General features: G+C 47.9%; 1 protein-coding gene across 2 annotated transcripts in view; it reads left to right on the forward strand.

Moving 5' to 3' along the window:
• The window catches only part of TENM2 (teneurin transmembrane protein 2), a gene marked incomplete at its 5' end in the record, with an annotated part of 597332 nt that overhangs the window by 455571 nt on the left and 123537 nt on the right, over window positions 1–18224 (forward strand). The window contains 3 exons of one of the 2 annotated variants that reach the window (XM_081135053.1): window positions 3219–3413; window positions 9356–9556; window positions 11174–11386. In XM_081135053.1, the coding sequence (XP_080991179.1) occupies window positions 3219–3413; window positions 9356–9556; window positions 11174–11386 (609 nt within the window). The remainder of the gene's footprint in view (window positions 1–3218; window positions 3414–9355; window positions 9557–11173; window positions 11387–18224) is intronic. The other variant, XM_081135054.1, reaches the window with a different exon arrangement.

Here is an 18224-nt window from a genome sequence, read left to right on the forward strand (position 1 = left end):
TCCCTCTGCCTGTCTGACTCAGCCCCTTCCACCGTCCCTACCTTTGCTTCAGGTAGATGGTCTCTACTGCAAGCCCCAAGTAGACAGGACTTGTCTTCCTTAAAACAGCAGCCGCGAGGGGCCTGTCCTGTTACCTCCCACCAAGTAAATAACGCTGATAATTCATCTCATCCCTTACAGAGGACTTTGGTGGAAGGGGGGAAAAAAATCTCTAGCTTGATCGTTAAAATGAGCTTTACACCATTTAGGTGAATCTAAATTGTGTCATTTTTTTGTCATCAGCCTGTTAACTTGTCAGTCGTTAGTGACAATGGTAATTTATTTTCCTTCTGCAGGGGTCTTAGAGCTTCCATTTACCAGATTTAGTGAAACGGGAATAGTCACTTCGTACAAACATTTTAATTAATTTTAAGTAGAAGCTTGAACGCAGTGTTCTGCTCCTGGAAGCCCTTAGGAAGAAAAGGGGGGGGACATAAAACACTGTACACGTGATTTCGGAGCCACCTATAGCCCTCAGCCAGAGAAGACTGGAGAAAGGAAAAGATGAGAGCTCTCCCTTAGTGCCATCTGGTACTCTTCCGTGGTGATGGTGTGTGTGTGTTTGTGTATATATGTGTGTGCGCAAGAGCATATTTGAGAACTATAACATTTTTAACGTTATTAACCCTTGAAGTCAATTTGGAGATTCAGTTTGAAATTCATGAGAGAACATCTGTTCATTGCAAACCAGGCGTCAGTTACTGTTTTGAATCCTTGAACACATGACCTCATTTAATACTTCAATTCTGAGAGATGATTTTTTGAAGGCAAATCTGGGTCTCAGAGAAGTAGAGTAATCTTGACCAAATCCCACAGAAAGTGATGGGCTAGGTTTTCAGTGCACTTCTTTCTAGTACCCAAACCCTTGCTCTTGCCATTTCTATTCCATATTATCACTGGGCAAGGTGTAAAGTCAGAATTATCTGTCCTATAACCTGTTATTTGAAAAATCAAATAGATTTAATGATAGTTTAAGAAATGAGAAGAGTTATTAATACAGGAGGTCCCCGTTTCACATCCAGCCTCTCAAATGAGGTCTAGACTGAGCCTTACTTACTGTAATGCTCTGGGTTGAGTTATGACTGAGAATGAATGTTGCCCGAGGGAAGGTCCTCTCCATGCGGGTCTGCCAAGTGACCACTGGAGGGCACTCGTCTGGCATTTGCACTCTGTGCCCTGATGGCAAATGGATTACTAGAGAGCTTCACTCCTCTTTATCCGGCCTTCTGCTTTTTAATGTGACATCAGCCGAGCCACTGAGTGCCCCACTTTCCAGAGAACACTACAGTGTTTTGCATTTTTTACCACACTCCCAGTGCACATGCCAGGAAGGCTGCATTCAGACTGTGGAGAACCCTCAGACCTATTCTCTACTTTTTTCTCTGAGTAATTTAAATAGGTCACCTTTTAAATTTGATTTCCTAGGCACCTGATTTTAAATAAAATCCATTCTTCCCTTTTGGATAACCCTTTTTTTTTTTTTTTTTACCACTTGGAGGGTATGCAGAAGAGAAACCATTTCAATATGAATAAAGAAGATAATCCTAACTGTATTTTATCAATTAACAAAGACAATAATTATTTGATCCTTACTGTCTGTCCTCTCGTGCCTCTTGGTGGAATATTCCCTCAGTCATATGTCAACTGTTAAGATGTTTTTGTTTTAGATCAGTTTACCATTAAGATAAAACATGCACTTCCCCAGAAAAAGGGAAGGGGTTACTGCAGACATTGGTGTGTCCACATCTTCATGGATGGCCATTCGGTGCTCGCCATAACCGTACCACTTGGGAATCCCTGGTTATCAGACCATAGGAGAAATAGGTCCTTAATTAAGCCAATGTTGATGAGTTGATGAGTGGGGCACCAGAAGGAAATCAACCACGATAATCCTGGTCCTGTCCTCCAGTAGTTGACAATATTGTGGAGAAATTAGACACTCACAAAAGGAAAGTTAATTGCTATAAAACCTAAATAGAATCATGACAATAAGAGGGCGTTGATAAGGCTGGGCAGGGCCGTAGGCTAGGGAGTGATCTGATTAGAGGTATAATCGCTCCATGGGTTGGGGAGGCCGTTCGGGTTGTACACACATGTACACAAGTTGAATTCTTGGACCCTGTGCATTGCAAATCCCGGGGAAACCAGGACTCAGTGAGATGCCGCTGTTGGCCTTTCTGAAGGTCTCTGAATGCCAGTTCCATAGCCTGGAGCTGTGTGCTCCTTTTAGGCTCACAGAGAAGCCGCCTGGAAATTTAGGTTCTTTACAAACCGATCCCGGAGGTGAGAAGTTCAAAGCCCAAAGGCAACCACTGAAATCTCAATCTCTAAAAGGGCGGAATTGGCACGACTGAGGCCAAATGGGTGGGAACTTGGTCATCTCCTTCCAGACCGTCCCTGCTGACCTTCAGCCTCCTTCCCATCAACAGACGCAAGAGGGTCCCGGCTGAGACATGAACTGCTCAAGACGTCCTGTCTCCAGCCTGGGCTCCCCTTCCTGCTTATTTAAGAGTCCAAGTGCATTTAATCCTTATGCTTTATCCCATGTGACACTTGGAGCCAGATGCAATTATTTCTTCATGGTCTAGATAAGAAAACTGAGGCGTAGAGAGATGATGTCACAACTGTGGCCCATCTCCCTTCCTTTTTAGGGAACATAGACGTATCAGGGATAGGAGTCAACTAACCTGAGGGTAACAGAATCAACAAAGCAGCTTCTGATCCCCCCAAACCAGCAACAGCAGCACACGAGTCCATACAGCTCAGTTAGAGGCATGCCTTAAAGTCGGGCACACCTGGCTTCCAACCGGCTCCCCCACTTGTGAGCTCGGTGACTTTGGCCACCTAACTCACCAGTCTGAGCCTCAACTGTCACAGGACCATGGTTCTGGCCTCCGCCTTGTGGAGTAATTATGACGATTATGTCATAAATTCACTTAAAGCCTTCTGCGCCCCGCCTGGCACGTAATAAGCATTTCGTCGGTGGTGACTGCTGCCATCAGTAGCATTTTCCCTGTGGCGGTGATGATGGCTATTGGTTAGTGGGAGGTGGCTCTGCACCCCTGGCCTGGGACACGGCAGGCTCAGCTGAAACCCCAGGCAGGCTCTGCCTCCTGGGACCCACCCGGCCCTTCGGGCGCTGGTCCCCGTGACCCGGTGCCCTGTCTCTGCTTTCGCAGCCGCCTGCCCCGTCCTGTGCAGCGGGAATGGACAGTACTCTAAAGGGACCTGCCAGTGCTACAGCGGCTGGAAAGGGGCCGAGTGCGACGTGCCCATGAATCAGTGCATCGATCCCGCCTGCGGGGGCCACGGCTCCTGCATTGATGGCAACTGCGTCTGCTCCGCCGGCTACAAAGGCGAGCACTGTGAGGAAGGTAAGCTCGGCGGGGCGGGGCGGGGCGGGGCGGGGGCGGCTGCCCAGGCGGGTGGCAGGACGTGCTCAGGCCTGGACCTCCGCGCACCAGCCAATCCCAGGCTCTACTGCTACAAAGAAAACTTCAAACCCCTTCGCTTTGATGGACTGCTTTTTTTTTTTTTTTTTTAAGAACTTTAAATTTTATTTTTTTTCTATTACAGTTTGCATTCAATATTATTTTGTATTAGTTCCAGGTGTACAGCATAGTTGGCTGGACTTCTCAAGTCGTAGAAAACAGAAGGCTTGTGGAATGGTTCTGGAAGGAATGTGTTACTTTTTTTTTTTTTTAATATGTCTTTATTGATTTCAGAGAGAGGGAAGGAGAGGGAGAAAGAGAAACAGCAATGATGAGAGAGTCATGGATCGGCTGCCTCCTGCCGGCCCCCGACTGGGGATCCAGCCCGTCCCCCGGGCATGTGCCCTGACCGGGAATCGAACCCTGATCTCCTGGATCCTAGGCTGACCCTCAACCGCTGAGCCGCGCCGGCTGGGCATGTGTTGCTTTTCTTTACGTTAATTAGCTCCTTTTCTCTTTTTTTTCCTCTTGAAATTGCTTCCTCTGCCTTTGCTTTTCTGTCTTCTCTCCCTCTGTCTTTCCTCCTGCCCTTCCTGCTTCTTTCCTTCCTTCCCCTTCTCCTGCCTTCCTTCCTTCCTCTTTTCTTTTGCTTTATTTAAAGTCCTCTGAATTGGGACTTACTAAAGCTATCCCGAAAAGAAGAAACAAGAGTCCTTAACCCCTACTCCCAATCTCCCAGTCTTCCCCAAAGCTGGGGGTTTTTTACGGTTCTTGGTGACCTAAGACCCATCTGTGTCTCTGTGTAAATATTTCTGCAAAATTAATACCACTAGAAAGCAGTCAGGCCTGAACGACCATGGGTGCCCATGTCACTTAGGGACACCACGTAGGGGAAGTTGTCCTGGTTCCTGCGGTGGCAGAGGTCGAGGACAGTGGCTGGGTGGGCTGCGGGAGGGCTGGGAGTCACTGGCGCTGAGGCGCTCACTAGGGCGCACGGGGAAGTGGCCCCTAGCACACGTGGGGAAAACCGGGGGTGCCATAAGCGGACTTTGGTCTGACAACCGTGAGCAGAGGCCAGGCTTGGAGATCCCCGGAAGTGTTCAGAAACCAGCCCTGTGAGTCTCGGTGACTCCCCTTGGTTCTTTCAGAAGAGTTATGTGGCACCCCGGTGCTGGGGGCCCCTGTGATGCCTGTAAGACAAGGGAACTCGGCCAGCGGCCTTCAGCCTCCCTGCTCGGCACGTGCCCTTCCAGAACACGGTCTCTTGTTGTCCATCTATTGCTTGTCCCATAGAGAGAAGCAACTGCAGTTGCTAGGAAGGCAAGGACCTAGGTCCTCTCCTCCGTCACCTGCTCCCCTGCCTTTGAGTTGGTTCAGTGGTTGTCTGCCAGCTGAGCACATGTCCTCTAAGCCCGTCTCCCAGTGAAACGTTCCCACACGTCTCCAACAGCCTTTTCCCCCACCGTGTTCCCCATGGAAAAAGAAGTGTCAACTCACCCCACAAACTAGGGGGAACAGTGAAGCCCACTGCCTACTCCATGCTGAACAGCTTGAGATGCCCACCCAGGATGTCCCCACGGAGAAGATCTGGTCGGACACCTGTGCCCGTGTTCTCTCTCAGCTTCCGCCTGCCGAGGTGATGAGGAGGGACCTCAGGTGCTATGATGTTCTCAGATGCAAGAGGATCCGTTGTCCCATCCCATTAACTTACGGATCTCCAGGGTTCTATACAAAATATCCAGTCATTACCGCCGTCACCACAAAGTAATGACGGTGGCTTATCCTCAGAGACAGACACACACAGACGCTCCCCCTGTGAAATCTCCCGTTTCATCGTTTTTAGATCTGTGGCTACAAAGAGTGAGCTTCCATGACATTATTCGTCTAAGATTTTTCTAATAGATCAGCGGTAATGCCCTTCATGGGGCCCAGACGTCTGACCCCCAGATCTTCACTTGCTCAACTCTATAGATATTTTTTCCTCTGTTATAAAAGGTAGCCTCCCTCTGTCTGCAGCATAAAGCCAGATTGGGAGTTGGGATGGAGGAAGTACTGATCTAATCACCTCGCTTGAAAGGTTAAAGTTCTTAGAGATAAATGGATCACAAGAGGCAAAGCTGTAGTCACTGAAAACAGGGGAGAGGCCAATGATATGACGAGAGGTGAAAGCGAACCTTTTGCGTACATCGTTTGGCGAGAGGATAGTGCGAGAGCTGTGACATTGCCCATCTTAGAATTTCTTTCCCTCCAGTAAAGATTGTGCATGTCTGTCTGAGTAGAATTTCAAGTGATTTCTCACCTTTCCGACTCTCCCGGCCAGTCTTACTTAAATGCTCAGAATGAATTAACCCTCCAACAGAGCAAGGAAGCCACGTGGATCGTTATGGAAAGATGAAATCTCGCCTATCGATTTCCGCTCCCCAAAAAGAATGAACCGAGTGATTCATGTGCTGTTTTCAAAATAGGAAATGGAATCAGAAAGTCTGGGTCAGCACTTTTCCTTCCATTTAGCTTCTTTTATTTCTGATATTCATCATAGTCGTAACGTTCAAACAATTTACCTGAAATGGCCACGGCGATGAAATCAATAGTTGCCACCCTCCCTTTCTGCTGCATAAACATTGTTTTCGTATTAACAGATTCGCGCAAGAAAATGAAAGGACGCGATCGTGAGGTTCCATTCGATGGTGTCTGGGGTGCGGGGAGGTGACGGGTGAGGAATTGACATATTCGTGTAAAGTCAGCCATGTTTCCGTGTCAGTTTCACGGCTGAGTCATTTTTCAATGACATTTTAACTTCATAAATGTAATTCATGGTTCTTCGGGGGTTTCGAGTACATATTGTTTGTAAAACTCCTTGACCTCCTTTATCATCCTTTGGGGTGGAAATTGCATTCACAACCCTTTTTCTTTTTTTTTTTTTTTTTGTCAAACCTATAGAGGGCCCAAGACTAAATGAGTTCTAATGATCTCAGCTGCCAGGGGGCTGGTGGAGTAAGGCACATGGTACTTAGCTGGGAAAGGCCACTGTCCCCCTTTTAAGTATAACACTGTTTCTAGTTATAAAGCTTTGCAAAATGCCATCGTCCCTCCTCCCTGCTGAAGACTCTAAGGACGTGGCCACGAGACCCTCTTGTGAAATTGGAACCAAGTTTAAAATTCATAGTGAACCTGCCCCTCTTAATGTCCGAACTTAGTTATTCCATCAGCTGCTGTAATTGTACAGCACAAAGGGCGTATTTACTGGTATCACTGGCCAGAGAAAGGGTTAGCTCATATTTCTGGATGTCATAAATGGTCCTTTTAATGACATTCCAGTCCTGGCTAATAAATCTCAGTGGGTTTTCTTCCTTCCTTCATAGCATAATTCAGGATAAAGAAGAGTGAACTCATTTATCTGGAAGAAAAATGTCATTTTATGTTTTTGGGGGGTTTTTTTTTGTCTATTACTTGTGATTTCATCCTCTTAAGAAAAAGATGATGATGATGCCATTTTTTGAGTGTTTTTTTTTAAAGCCCCTTGCTCTTGGCACCTCACCCAGCCTTCTAAATGAGTAATTATAAATGAAAGACAATTTTGGAGGCATGCAGCGCATGAGCTATTTTTGTGTATGTTTTGATTTTGCTGTGTTAGAAATGGGGACAGAATGAAAACTAGAACTCGGGGATTTCCTTTTATTAGGAGAATATGGAAAAGATGGATTCTGAGTGAATTAGTTCATTGCTCGCAGATCCCACTCTGCGCAGCATTCTTCCTCCAAGCAAGAAGTCATTAACACCATTTTCCTTGCCCGTCCTTTGCACTGGAAATTTGTCCCATTAACAACAAATGCTTATAGCGATGTCTGTCATTCATGCTTGCAGCAATTGTGTATTGAGCACCTACTATATATCCCCTTAACGTGCGCTGGGCATGAGATGCCCAAGGCATGGCACAACCTCTTGGTAAATGTCCTCTATATGGTCAAGCCTTTCATTCATTTCCATGCAGATGTGCTCCACCATCCTGAATGGAGAAAATTCAAAGCTATCAGAAGGGGTTCATCTCATCAGGAGTTATAATCCCCAAGACAGTGAATTCAACATTAAAGGGATTATAACCAGAGCAAATAACATCATCAGAACAGCTTCGATGGATATTTAATCACTCAATTCACCTTTCTGAGAGAGTGTATTCCTGATTTTAAAAAAACAAAACCAAAAAACAATGGTCGCTTCTCTTTCCCTTTGGCTCAGTCTCAAACTGATTTCCATAAATATATAAATATTTCCATAAATATCTTTCCTGAAGATATCCTAATGGACTCCTGAGAAACATCTCTTAACACTGAAAATTCTTGTTTTTGCCTCTTTGGAAACATTATAGAATATTGTGATCTCTAATAAATCCAAATTCCTCAAGTCTAATGTCATGTGGCATGGACCATCTAAATAATGTTGTGTTTAGAGCCAATGTACCAATTTTAAAATACGCCATTACAGTGTGTACCATAAGAACGAAAAAATACACTGTCCCACAGAAAGCTGGGGAGCCAAGCAATTGCTCTCTCAGTGTCATGATGAACTATTGGCAGGCCCCAAATCTTGCATGTTTTCACCCTGGCATTGGGCAAGGAGAGAAATGAAAATCTCTGAGAATCTGAACCACAAGATGGCACGCACAGGAGGGAATGACTTACACTATCTGCGTGGTCCAAAACACTCCAAGAGAAAAACTGGGAGAGGCCTCAAGCTGGCTGCACCCCCAGGTGATGGCAGGAGCAAATGCTTTAATCTAGGCCAACAGGCCCGATTTCCAAGCCATTAAAATGGAGAAAATGTATATCTTTGAAAAATAAAATGGTGAGACCTCCCTGTTTTTCTGATCCACAAGGTAACATCAGGTCCCCTGCGAGACCACCCCCCATTCACTATTCAGACTCCATGATGTGCAGAGCTCTCTTCTCCAAGTTCCCAGGAAGACCTAAGGAAGCTGGATATCTTCTTAAAAGCCCTGTTAACCAGCCCTTGGCTGGCTGGATGTCTGAAGCTCGGGGTCATATTTTCATGCAGAAAGTCCTGTCCTCAACAGCTGGCCTGTGCAGCTCACTCTTCTTCTCACTTAGAGTTGATTTCAGAATAATAATCTTCAGGTTACCCACTGGATATATATCCACTCTCATTACTGAGATGGCCAAACAATCAGACCATGACGGTCTGGTGGAAGGTCGGTGCCACAGCTCATGAGATTCGCGCATCTAGTCCACTCATGATTCTCCGTAGGAAGGTTACCCCCACTGGATTATTTCCACACCCAACCCCATCTCTTCTATCCTGCGCATTTGCTAGCTCCTTCAGTGCTCGGAAAATGAAAACTCATTGTAGGCTTAGCCTGAGTGAAGCAGTTTGGGAAGTCAATCATTTATGAATTGTATTGGTTTTCTTTTTAGTCTTTCGTTACCCTCTGAAGTCAAGTATGAGTGACGTTAGAAGGAGCCTCTACTTGTCTCTCCGATAACGAGGGGTAATCAGGTTTGGTGATATCACACGCGCAGATCTCGCCAGTACTCATGTCCACACTTGGAAGCTCTGACATGGTTCAGTTAGGGCCCTAATGTTTATAAATGCAAGTTTCTCCGTGTTGATAGCGCACCTCTGTATCTGATCCCTCCTAATTCTGCTCGAGACATCCCTTTTTCCTCTTACATTCTCTTCAAGTTCGAGACTCAGTGTTTTGACAAATAACAAGTCCTGAATCCTTTAAGGGGCCACGTCCCTGTTACCTGGCTGCTGCATTTGCTCGCAGGGGGTGGGAACTGGTGAGCCACTGGTCCGCTCAGCTATTATCTGCTGTCCCATGGCCCATCCCCCATGAGTGATGATATTTTCCTGTTCGTCTTTTCCAGTCGACTGCTTGGACCCCACCTGCTCCAGCCACGGGGTGTGTGTAAATGGAGAATGCCTCTGCAGCCCTGGCTGGGGTGGTCTAAACTGCGAGCTGGCAAGGGTCCAGTGCCCAGACCAGTGCAGCGGGCACGGCACGTACCTGCCCGACACGGGCCTCTGCAGCTGCGATCCCAACTGGATGGGTCCCGACTGCTCCGTCGGTAAGCCGAGGGGTTTCCTCCTCACAGCCCCCAGCGCGCGTGCCCCGTGGCCTCCTGTGAGCCCAAATGCGTGGGCACCTACTCTGCACACTCGGCTGGGGACATAGGGCCTTTGGGCCATTGGACTTTGGTCTCTTAACTCTCTTCTCTGTCACGAAGTCTGTGATCCTTGAGAGACAAGGGAAAAACCGCCACTGCTTAGGTTCTCGTGCCTCGTTGGGTCCATCACTGCAAATGGATGAGGGGCCCGGGAGGGACGCTTCCATTTGCATTATAGATTTTCTTATGTATGCTCCCTAAAGGTACCAGAAAACAAAGCAGAACAATTCAGTCCCAGGCAAGCTGAATGGAACATCCTATAAAACGGAAAAGAGGCTCCCTCGGGGTGCAGCGTGAGCCTGCTATAAAACTCCGCAGTCCTCCAGTGACAGGCAAATAATGAAGTTGTGCCGTACACTTTATTTTCCTAAAATTAGGAGTATGTGCCTTACCTCCCGAGCGACCTTAAAATGGAATGGTTCAGCAGTTCAAGCCAGCCCAGCCTTCCAGAGAACGGCTCCACTCACCCTGACAAGCGCCCATCCAAGCAAGTGACCATGGCCCTGCCCCCTTCCTCTGGGTAGTGAGACAGCTGTCAGATTGCATGGCAATCAGGAAGGGGATCTGTGCAAAGCTTTGCCGACAGTGGGAAAGAAATGAATATCTCACTGCCAAAAGCCAAAGAGAGTCAGTTCAAATGGGCTATTTTTTGGAAGCCACTTGGGCCTGGCTTCAACTTGGTCCAGGTCAGATTCTACAGAGGATGGGGGCAGGGGAGCCCTAGAGGCAAGGCCCTGCTGTGTTAACCACATGCTGTGTGACTTTCACTGAGTCACTGACCTCCCTCTGGGCTGGTTCCCCCCCTCAGGCCTGACGAGCCACACCTCCCTCAGCAGTCTGTCCAGCAGTCTGTCATAAGGATGAGTGTCTGGCACGTGATTGTCCTCGCGTGAGAGGTCTGAAACGCCAGAGCATGCATATCTGTCTGTCTGTCCCCCCTCACCCCCACCCACAAAAGACTTTGAGCTCCTTCGAGAAAGTGACTGTGTAAATGCAGCACAGCTCCCTTGGGCATTGGTGTCACCATGGGGATGTGGTTGTGGGGTCCCCAACGGGCCTTTGGTCAGTTCAGGCTCTCAGAGAGGACCGTATCCCAGCTAGCTAGGGATACAGGTATCTTGTCAAGTGGGCACCTCCGAGGGAACTGCCAGACGGGATGGCCACTGTCTGATCTCCTCCTGCAGTGGCCTCACTCTGAAACGGTGGCTCTCACACTCCAGTGAGCATGAGGACCATCTGCAGGATGTGTTAGAACAAATTCCTGAGCCCCGCTCCCAGGATTTCTCATTCAGCAGGTCCAACCAAGGCACAGGGTCCCAAGTGACAGTGATGCTACTGGTCCAGAGAGCCACTGCTCTAGAAAATACATAATGATTCACTAGTCCCCAGCCTCCCAAGATGACACAGTGCTGGGCGTCGGGGCCTGCTCCAGGGACCCAGGCCAGGTGCATGGTCTGGCCTCCCATGGAGGGTTTCGGCAGCTGTGGTGTTGAGCTGTAATCATTGTTTTTCTTCCAGAAGTGTGCTCAGTAGACTGTGGCACTCACGGCGTCTGCATCGGGGGAGCCTGCCGCTGTGAAGAGGGCTGGACAGGCGCAGCGTGTGACCAGCGTGTGTGCCACCCCCGCTGCATTGAGCACGGGACCTGTAAAGATGGCAAATGTGAATGCCGAGAGGGCTGGAATGGTGAACACTGCACCATTGGTAGGCAAACGGCAGGCACCGAAACAGGCACATATTGCTTTATTTTCATAAATCGTAGATCGATAGTGATGGTCGTGCATTGCAACCGGCTGTTCCTTCAGGGACACAAGTGCTCTCCAATGTTCTTGCTGCCTCTTCAAGTCCCCAAGGGGACAGTGAAGGGAAAAGCAAGGTCCCACATTGCAAAAGGCTTTCCCTTCTTTCCAGAATTCGAGATTGGGAGGAAAGAGACCAAATAAGGGAATCCATCCAAATTACTGACCTTGGGGAGGGGAAATGCACATGCATGGGAAATTGTCAGGGCCTGGAGATTCACCTCCCCGATGACTGTGGTCTGCAAGTAACCCCTTTTTCGATTTCCTCCCAGCTGGCTGGATCGCTGAGTCCCTGCTTGCTGGCAACGATTGAACTCATTTCTTTTAGACAAGGTTGGATGCAGGCAGGACTCCCAGGCTTCCTGGGTAGCCAAGGACCACTGTCCTTGATGCTCAATTGGTTTGAGCATTCCCTTGCTGTCCCTAGACAAGGCTTCTTCCTTGGGCTCCCAACCCTCACCATAACCACCACCACTGCCATCATCAAATATCTTCTCTGATCCCATTTCATTCTCACTCAGCCACCTCTCCATATAAGTTTCCTGGCTGAGAATGTTTTTTAAGGGTCATTTTCTTTGTTGAGAAGTAATAGTTACCAAGTTTCTTGGGGTTTTTTTGTTTGTTTGTTTATTTCTTTGTTTTTTGTAATTATTGTGTTTTGGGATGGCAAAATACTGGATTAAATGTACCCAATTTTCCCTTTAATTGAGGAGATGGAATCCAAGGCTCTTTGATTTTCCACATCTCTCAGACAATTGAGGTCACCTCCACTTTACCTCCAGTCTTCAGATCTGTTGTTTAATGAAGTCAGACCTGGGATTCATTTCATGCCAAGCTGGCTAAGTCATTTGCTCGCATGAAAATGCTCAGAGATGTCTCCAGTCAAGCTCCTGACTTGCCCCATGAAGTTACTTAGATACTGGCCATCAAGTCGGGAGCCCTCCCCTCTGTCCTCACCCCAAAATCCTAGTAGCAGATTGTCCACCTAGAGCGAGAGGGGGGGGGTTAGGAGCTTCTCCAGGGCTGACTCATGAGGCCAGACTCAGTTTCCCATGCTGTTCATTTGGGTGCTTACGCAGAGACAAGTGCACTCTGCATTAGACTTCCCCCCATGCCATCTAATTGGACATCCAAGGGGCAGTGTGCCGATCCGGGCCATGGCCGTAGCACCGGGACCCTGCCGGGACAGCCTGTTGGCAGTGAATTGTTTTTGCAATTTCTCGATGGTATTCCACCTCCTACTCCCCTGCAGCCACTTTCATCTTCAGCTCCCCACAGAGTCTAGGTGAGAATTCAGAAGATTTGCAAAGGAGAGATGTGCACAGCCCACTAGAAGACAGTTTGAAATTCTTACTAATAGCGTACACTGTCAGGGATGTTCCCCGAGATGTGTTTTTGCATGCCCACTGTGATTTAAGTACTTCCCCCTCCCCCATACCTCTGTTGCTCCCCCGTCTTTCCCCCACAAAAGTGCTCTTGCCCACCAACAACTTTTAGGTAGAAAATTCTACTTTCTCTCCATGCACACAACCCAGCTTCACATCCCCCTGGCTCTCCCCTTCCCACATCTGCCCAGGGTTTAGTGCACCACGGTGATGCCTGCTGGCTCTCTCCTCCCACCACCTATCTCTACTCTGGGATAGCTCACAGGAGGGCAGACCAGATGGAGCAGAGCAGAGCTTGGAAACCATGGCCTGCGGGCCGAATCTGGCCTGCTGCCTGTGGCTCTATGGCTTATGAGCTAAGAATAGTTTTTACATTTATTATTAAGGGTTAAAAACAAATTTTAGTATCTTCTTGCACTTGATAACTGTAAGGAATTCAGATTTCAGTGTCCACAAACAAATGTTATTAGCAGATAGCCACGCCCATCCCTAGGTGTATTGCCAGCTTCCACAGTGTGTCTGGGCGTTGAACGATTGCAACAGAGACCTCATGGTCCACAGAGCCATTTGTTATCTGGCCCTTTGCAGAAAAACACATATGGCCAACCTTGAATTGGAGAGCTGTGTCATTCTTGATGGAGAGAGAGGAAAAAGAGAGGTGGCTCAGCGTTTGCACTGGGAGAGGGACCCCAGTTGTGGCTTAAAGGACATCAGGGGCCAAGAGGAAGGGAGGAAGTGCAGGTATCACCACGTGCAGTGGAGAGAAAACTACAGCTAAGTGTCTCTGGGGCCTTTGGAAATGAGATGGGAAGGTTACTTGAGTCGCAGTAGAAAATGGTGGGGGCATAGCCAGCCGGAGAACACGGGAGGTGTCTCCCTCTAGCTAGCCCTTTGGGTGAGATGGCTTGAAAAAAGGTGCTTCTGCTACTTGAAGTATTTGGTTCAAGTTTCATATCTGCGTTCACTACGATACATGCGTTCTTGAGAGACATAGAAAAAATGCAAATTTATATGCAAAGTCAAGCTCCCAATGAGAAGAGCAGGGATCCGGGCGAGTCTCGTGTTCAGAACAGCGATCTCCCCCGGCTCGATGAGCCCCCTGTATGTAATTCACGAAGATCTGTATCGCCAAAGACTTTTCTTGTGAGAAAGTAGAGCTCTCTGTTTTCATTTGTAGGGTAGATGCTGTCTCCTTATAGTTGTGTTCCCTGGGGTTGGCTCAAAAAAAAAAAAGCCAGACACACCTTGGGTGGCGAGACTTGCTACGCAGAATCTAGAGATGTCCGTACGCGCGTCATTGCTGCTCCTGCTTTCCCCGCTCTGGGCTCGGCTCTGGGCCTGGGCTCTGGGCCTGGGCTCTGGACTTGGCTCTGGGCTCTGGGCCTGGGCTCTGGGCCTGGGCTCTGGGCTCTGGGCTCTGGGCTCTGGACTTGGCTCTGGGCTCTGGGCCTGGGCTCTGGGCCTGGGCTCTGGGCTCTGGACTTGGCTCTGGGCTCTGGGCTCGGCTCTGGGCTCTGGGCTCTGGGCTCTGGGCTTGGCTCTGGGCTCTGGGCTCTGGGCTCTGGGCTCTGGGCTCTGGGCTCTGGGCTCTTGACTCTGGGCTGTTTCATGCCGCTCCCATCCTTTATTTTGAGCAGCGCTCCTGTCAATTCACTTTAAGTAAATGCCACAGTTTCCAAGCACAGACTCGGTCTTCCTCCTCGGGGACACTGACAGTGAGAAAAGAGACGGAGGCTCTTTGGTCCTTTCGAAGCAGAGCCTCAAATGCTGTATTTTTGAAAATAGACAAGAAATAAGAATGAAATGGCACCTGGTCTGCAAACAGCGTATTGGGAGATTTGGGGGAAAGTGGAGCGCTGGGTGGCTAGCGTTGGGGAACTTGGGCTGGCTGTGGCCCATTTTCAGAAGGTCATGGGGAGGCACTTTGCTTAGGGTCATTGCCAGTAGCCCCCTGAATAGCTCCTGTCAGCACGTGTGGATCAGATTTATTTTGCCGAAGGAAGCAAGATGATAGACTTGGGGGGAGATGAGATTAAAGCACAGACTTCTAACAGTCGGGTAGAGTCACCAGATCTATCCACGGTTAGCCAAATGCACTTCTGGGATTTTTTTCAACCAAAACATATTTTTTTTATGTTTGGAAATTTAGTGTATAGCGGCTAGAGATTTAAATACAAGGTATACCATTTCTATGTTAACCATTAGAGTTAACTTATTGGTAGCCTGGATTCTACCATGCCACAATTGTTATGTTACCTCTTTCTAGAACGTTAAATATAAGGTATGGCTAAAAGTTATAGAATTGCATAAATAAGAAATATGCTTTGAATCCAAATCGAGCACAGCGCATGTATATCTTTGCAGTGTATTAGCATTATTTGGATAGGCTGCGTTCACCCTTATGAATAAATCAGAAGGCGCATTGTGTCATTAGAACAGCTTTATTCTTTAAGCATGATCCTAAAATGGGTTGTTTTTTCTATAACCTGCCACTACTACCACCGCCACCCCTTATTAATATAGGGGGTTTAAATACAGAGGCCATCCAAGGCTCTAACACCAGGGCACAAAGGAACCACAGAACCATAGATAGTCAAAAATCACTATCAACTATGGTAAAGTCAGATAAGCGTCCCATACATTATGAAGGAATAGAGTAGATGTTGGCATGTTTTGTGACCAGAATAGTTGGGCGATTACAGGGAGAAATGAGCATTCATGTTGCTGGTGAGTGCAAGGAGGGAAGCTAAATGCCTGTTGAGGGTTGTTGCTATTACCTCCTGAGTGTGGGCTGTCCAGACAGCCATTCTGAATAGTACAACCAGGCACACCCATAAAATAACTCCACCAGCACGAGGACCAACCCTGGGTGAAGCTTTGGGTATCTGGGCCATGAGTAGTAATGGTTATTCCAACTTGTTTATTTTGTCTGTGAGGCCCTGACCTCCAAGTGCTTTTCGGAATCATGAGGACTCTGTTCCTAGGACCGCATGGGGCCGAGTGACCTGCCCCTGTGCCACAAGTCAGAAAAGTTTTTTCTTTCCTCTGTCGCACCGGGGCCTTTCTATTTTTCCTCTTTAATTGGTTGGGGGAAGAAATAGGTTCTTGTGATGTTAATCAGGAAAATGAATCTTTACCCAAGGTAGAACCAGTCGTGTGACGATCTGATGTGCTAAGTAAGTGATTGTCATCAAAAGTAGACAGGTCACAGTCCAAGAGGAAGAGGGCTTCAGAACTACAAGGAACAGGTCGGGGAGAACGGGTCAGACTGAATACGGCTGCTTCTGCTTCTCATCCCAGTTTCATTGTGTGTTACGGAAACTTTTTTCTTGTGGCTCTAGCCCTTGAACATTGGAGCTTTCATGGCTCCACAGTGAGATCAAGTGCGGATGAAACTGACCGCCGTGGAGCCGTCCTTACCCCCAGGGCCGTGGAAGCAGCTAATCCTCTGATTGGTAAATTAACCCAGTTCTCTGGGGGTTCTTACCTGGAGCCTGTCCTACGAGCACCATCTTTTTTTAAGTGAAACCCTAAAGTGATGGTCTTTCATGTTAAAAATTATGGACAGACTCTTAGCAAAATACAAAAATTGTTCCACCGCTGATTTTTGCCCCTACAATTTGGCCAAAGCGTGAGTCTTCTCATTGAAGACCAACAATCGCTCTGTGCCCAGAAGTTCTCTCTGAGCCTGGGTCAGGCGGTCTGCACGGGTTTCTTACCCAAACGCAGAGCAAGGACCAGGAGGCAGAAGTTACAGGAACACATTTTCACCTCACTGCAAAAAGAAAGGGCAGCAACGCCTCAAAGAGTGAGATTCTCATCGCCGGAGTGTCTACTTTCTTGGCGCACATGTTGAAGAGGGCGTTCAGCATCAGTTGGAAGATAGGCTAGGTGGACACAAAGCCTGTCCTAACTTTACAGCTCAGCCATTCTGGAGTCTACATGGAAACCTGGTTTGCAGTTCTTCCTATGTGATTTCGTAATATCTGCCCACGTAATTAGCTGCCATCAAAAACCATAAGAAGGCAAGAAGGCTCAGTGTCTTAGTCCTGCAGGATGACAGTGGCTTCGAGCGCCCGTTGTACCGTCCCCTTAATGTTTCAGAGGATCCCGATGATGTACTAACTAACCTGTAGCCCAGTGACAGGGCCAGATCCAAAGAGTAAAAAGCTTGATATTACTGATTTTTCCAAGACAAAGAACTAAAAACAGAAAATCCATGGGAAAGAGTTAGCATGAGGAAGATTCCAGATTCAAAGAAAACATGTCAGAGTCAGAGCTGTTGCAAAAATGGGATGCACAGCCCTAGTGTGTGTGGTGAGCTGTCTCTTCCAAGTCTATGATTCTAGATCCCACAATATGCACCCAAGACTTTGCATGGAAAGGGAAAGGAAGGGGAGGGGAGGGGAGGGGAGGGGAGGGGAGGGGAGGGGAGGGGAGGGGAGGGGAGGGGAGGGGAGGGGAGGGGAGGGGAGGGGAGGGGAGGGAAGGGAAGGGAAGGGAAGGGAAGGGAAGGGAAGGGAAGGGAAGGGAAGGGAAGGGAAGGGAAGGGAAGGGAAGGGAAGGGAAGGGAGGGGGCCCTAGAGATCTGAGCTCCCTTAGATATTCTCAATGGCCATTTTCTCATCACTTGCTATCTGGTCGTTGTGGTGTCATGAAGAATAGGCTGAAGGGGGTGGGGGAGGCCTGGGTTCTAGGCTTGACTGTGCGGCGAACATTCTAAGTGCCCTTGGGAAAGGCACCCGACCTTCCTGGCCTCTGGGGCAAATGAGGGGGTGGGACCACATAATTGCTTTCCAGAGTGTGGTCCACAAACACGAGATCCTTTTTGATAATATTCAAGTGTATGTTATTGAATACTTACGCAGGGCTTTTAAAAATAAGTACTAGAAAAAACTGTAACTTGTTCATCATATTCATGATTATCCTGGTATCATTGCTGAGGGATGTGGCGAAAGTAAGCAGCGATGTTAGGCCTGAGTAAATTTAAAGAAAAATATTAAATCAGTAAAAGCGCAGATACTGCAAATATAATGAACACAATATGTAATTGACTGACTTTAGAACACACGTGGATGAGATGATCTCCATGGTCCTGTCCATGTCCAGAGTTTTATTGCTTCTGAGGCAAACTCATGAATGGGCTGTTCTAGCACAGTCCAGCCTTTCTTGTGTAAGGGGCAGGGAGGGTTTCCAGCTAGACTCCATAATGTACACTTTGCATGGAGAGGTAGGTAGAGCGGAGTGCTGGCTCAGCTCGTGGGGGTGTTGAATTGCTGAGGATAGCCAGTGGTGCTTTGCTGTTAGTTATAGCCGGTTTACCTAGGGAATCTTTTGGTGCATTGAAAAACATTTTTACATAGTCTGAATAATCAGACTCCACTT

Source organism: Miniopterus schreibersii (genome assembly GCF_964146895.1).
Source record: "Miniopterus schreibersii genome assembly, chromosome: 4".
NCBI lineage: Eukaryota > Metazoa > Chordata > Mammalia > Chiroptera > Miniopteridae > Miniopterus > Miniopterus schreibersii.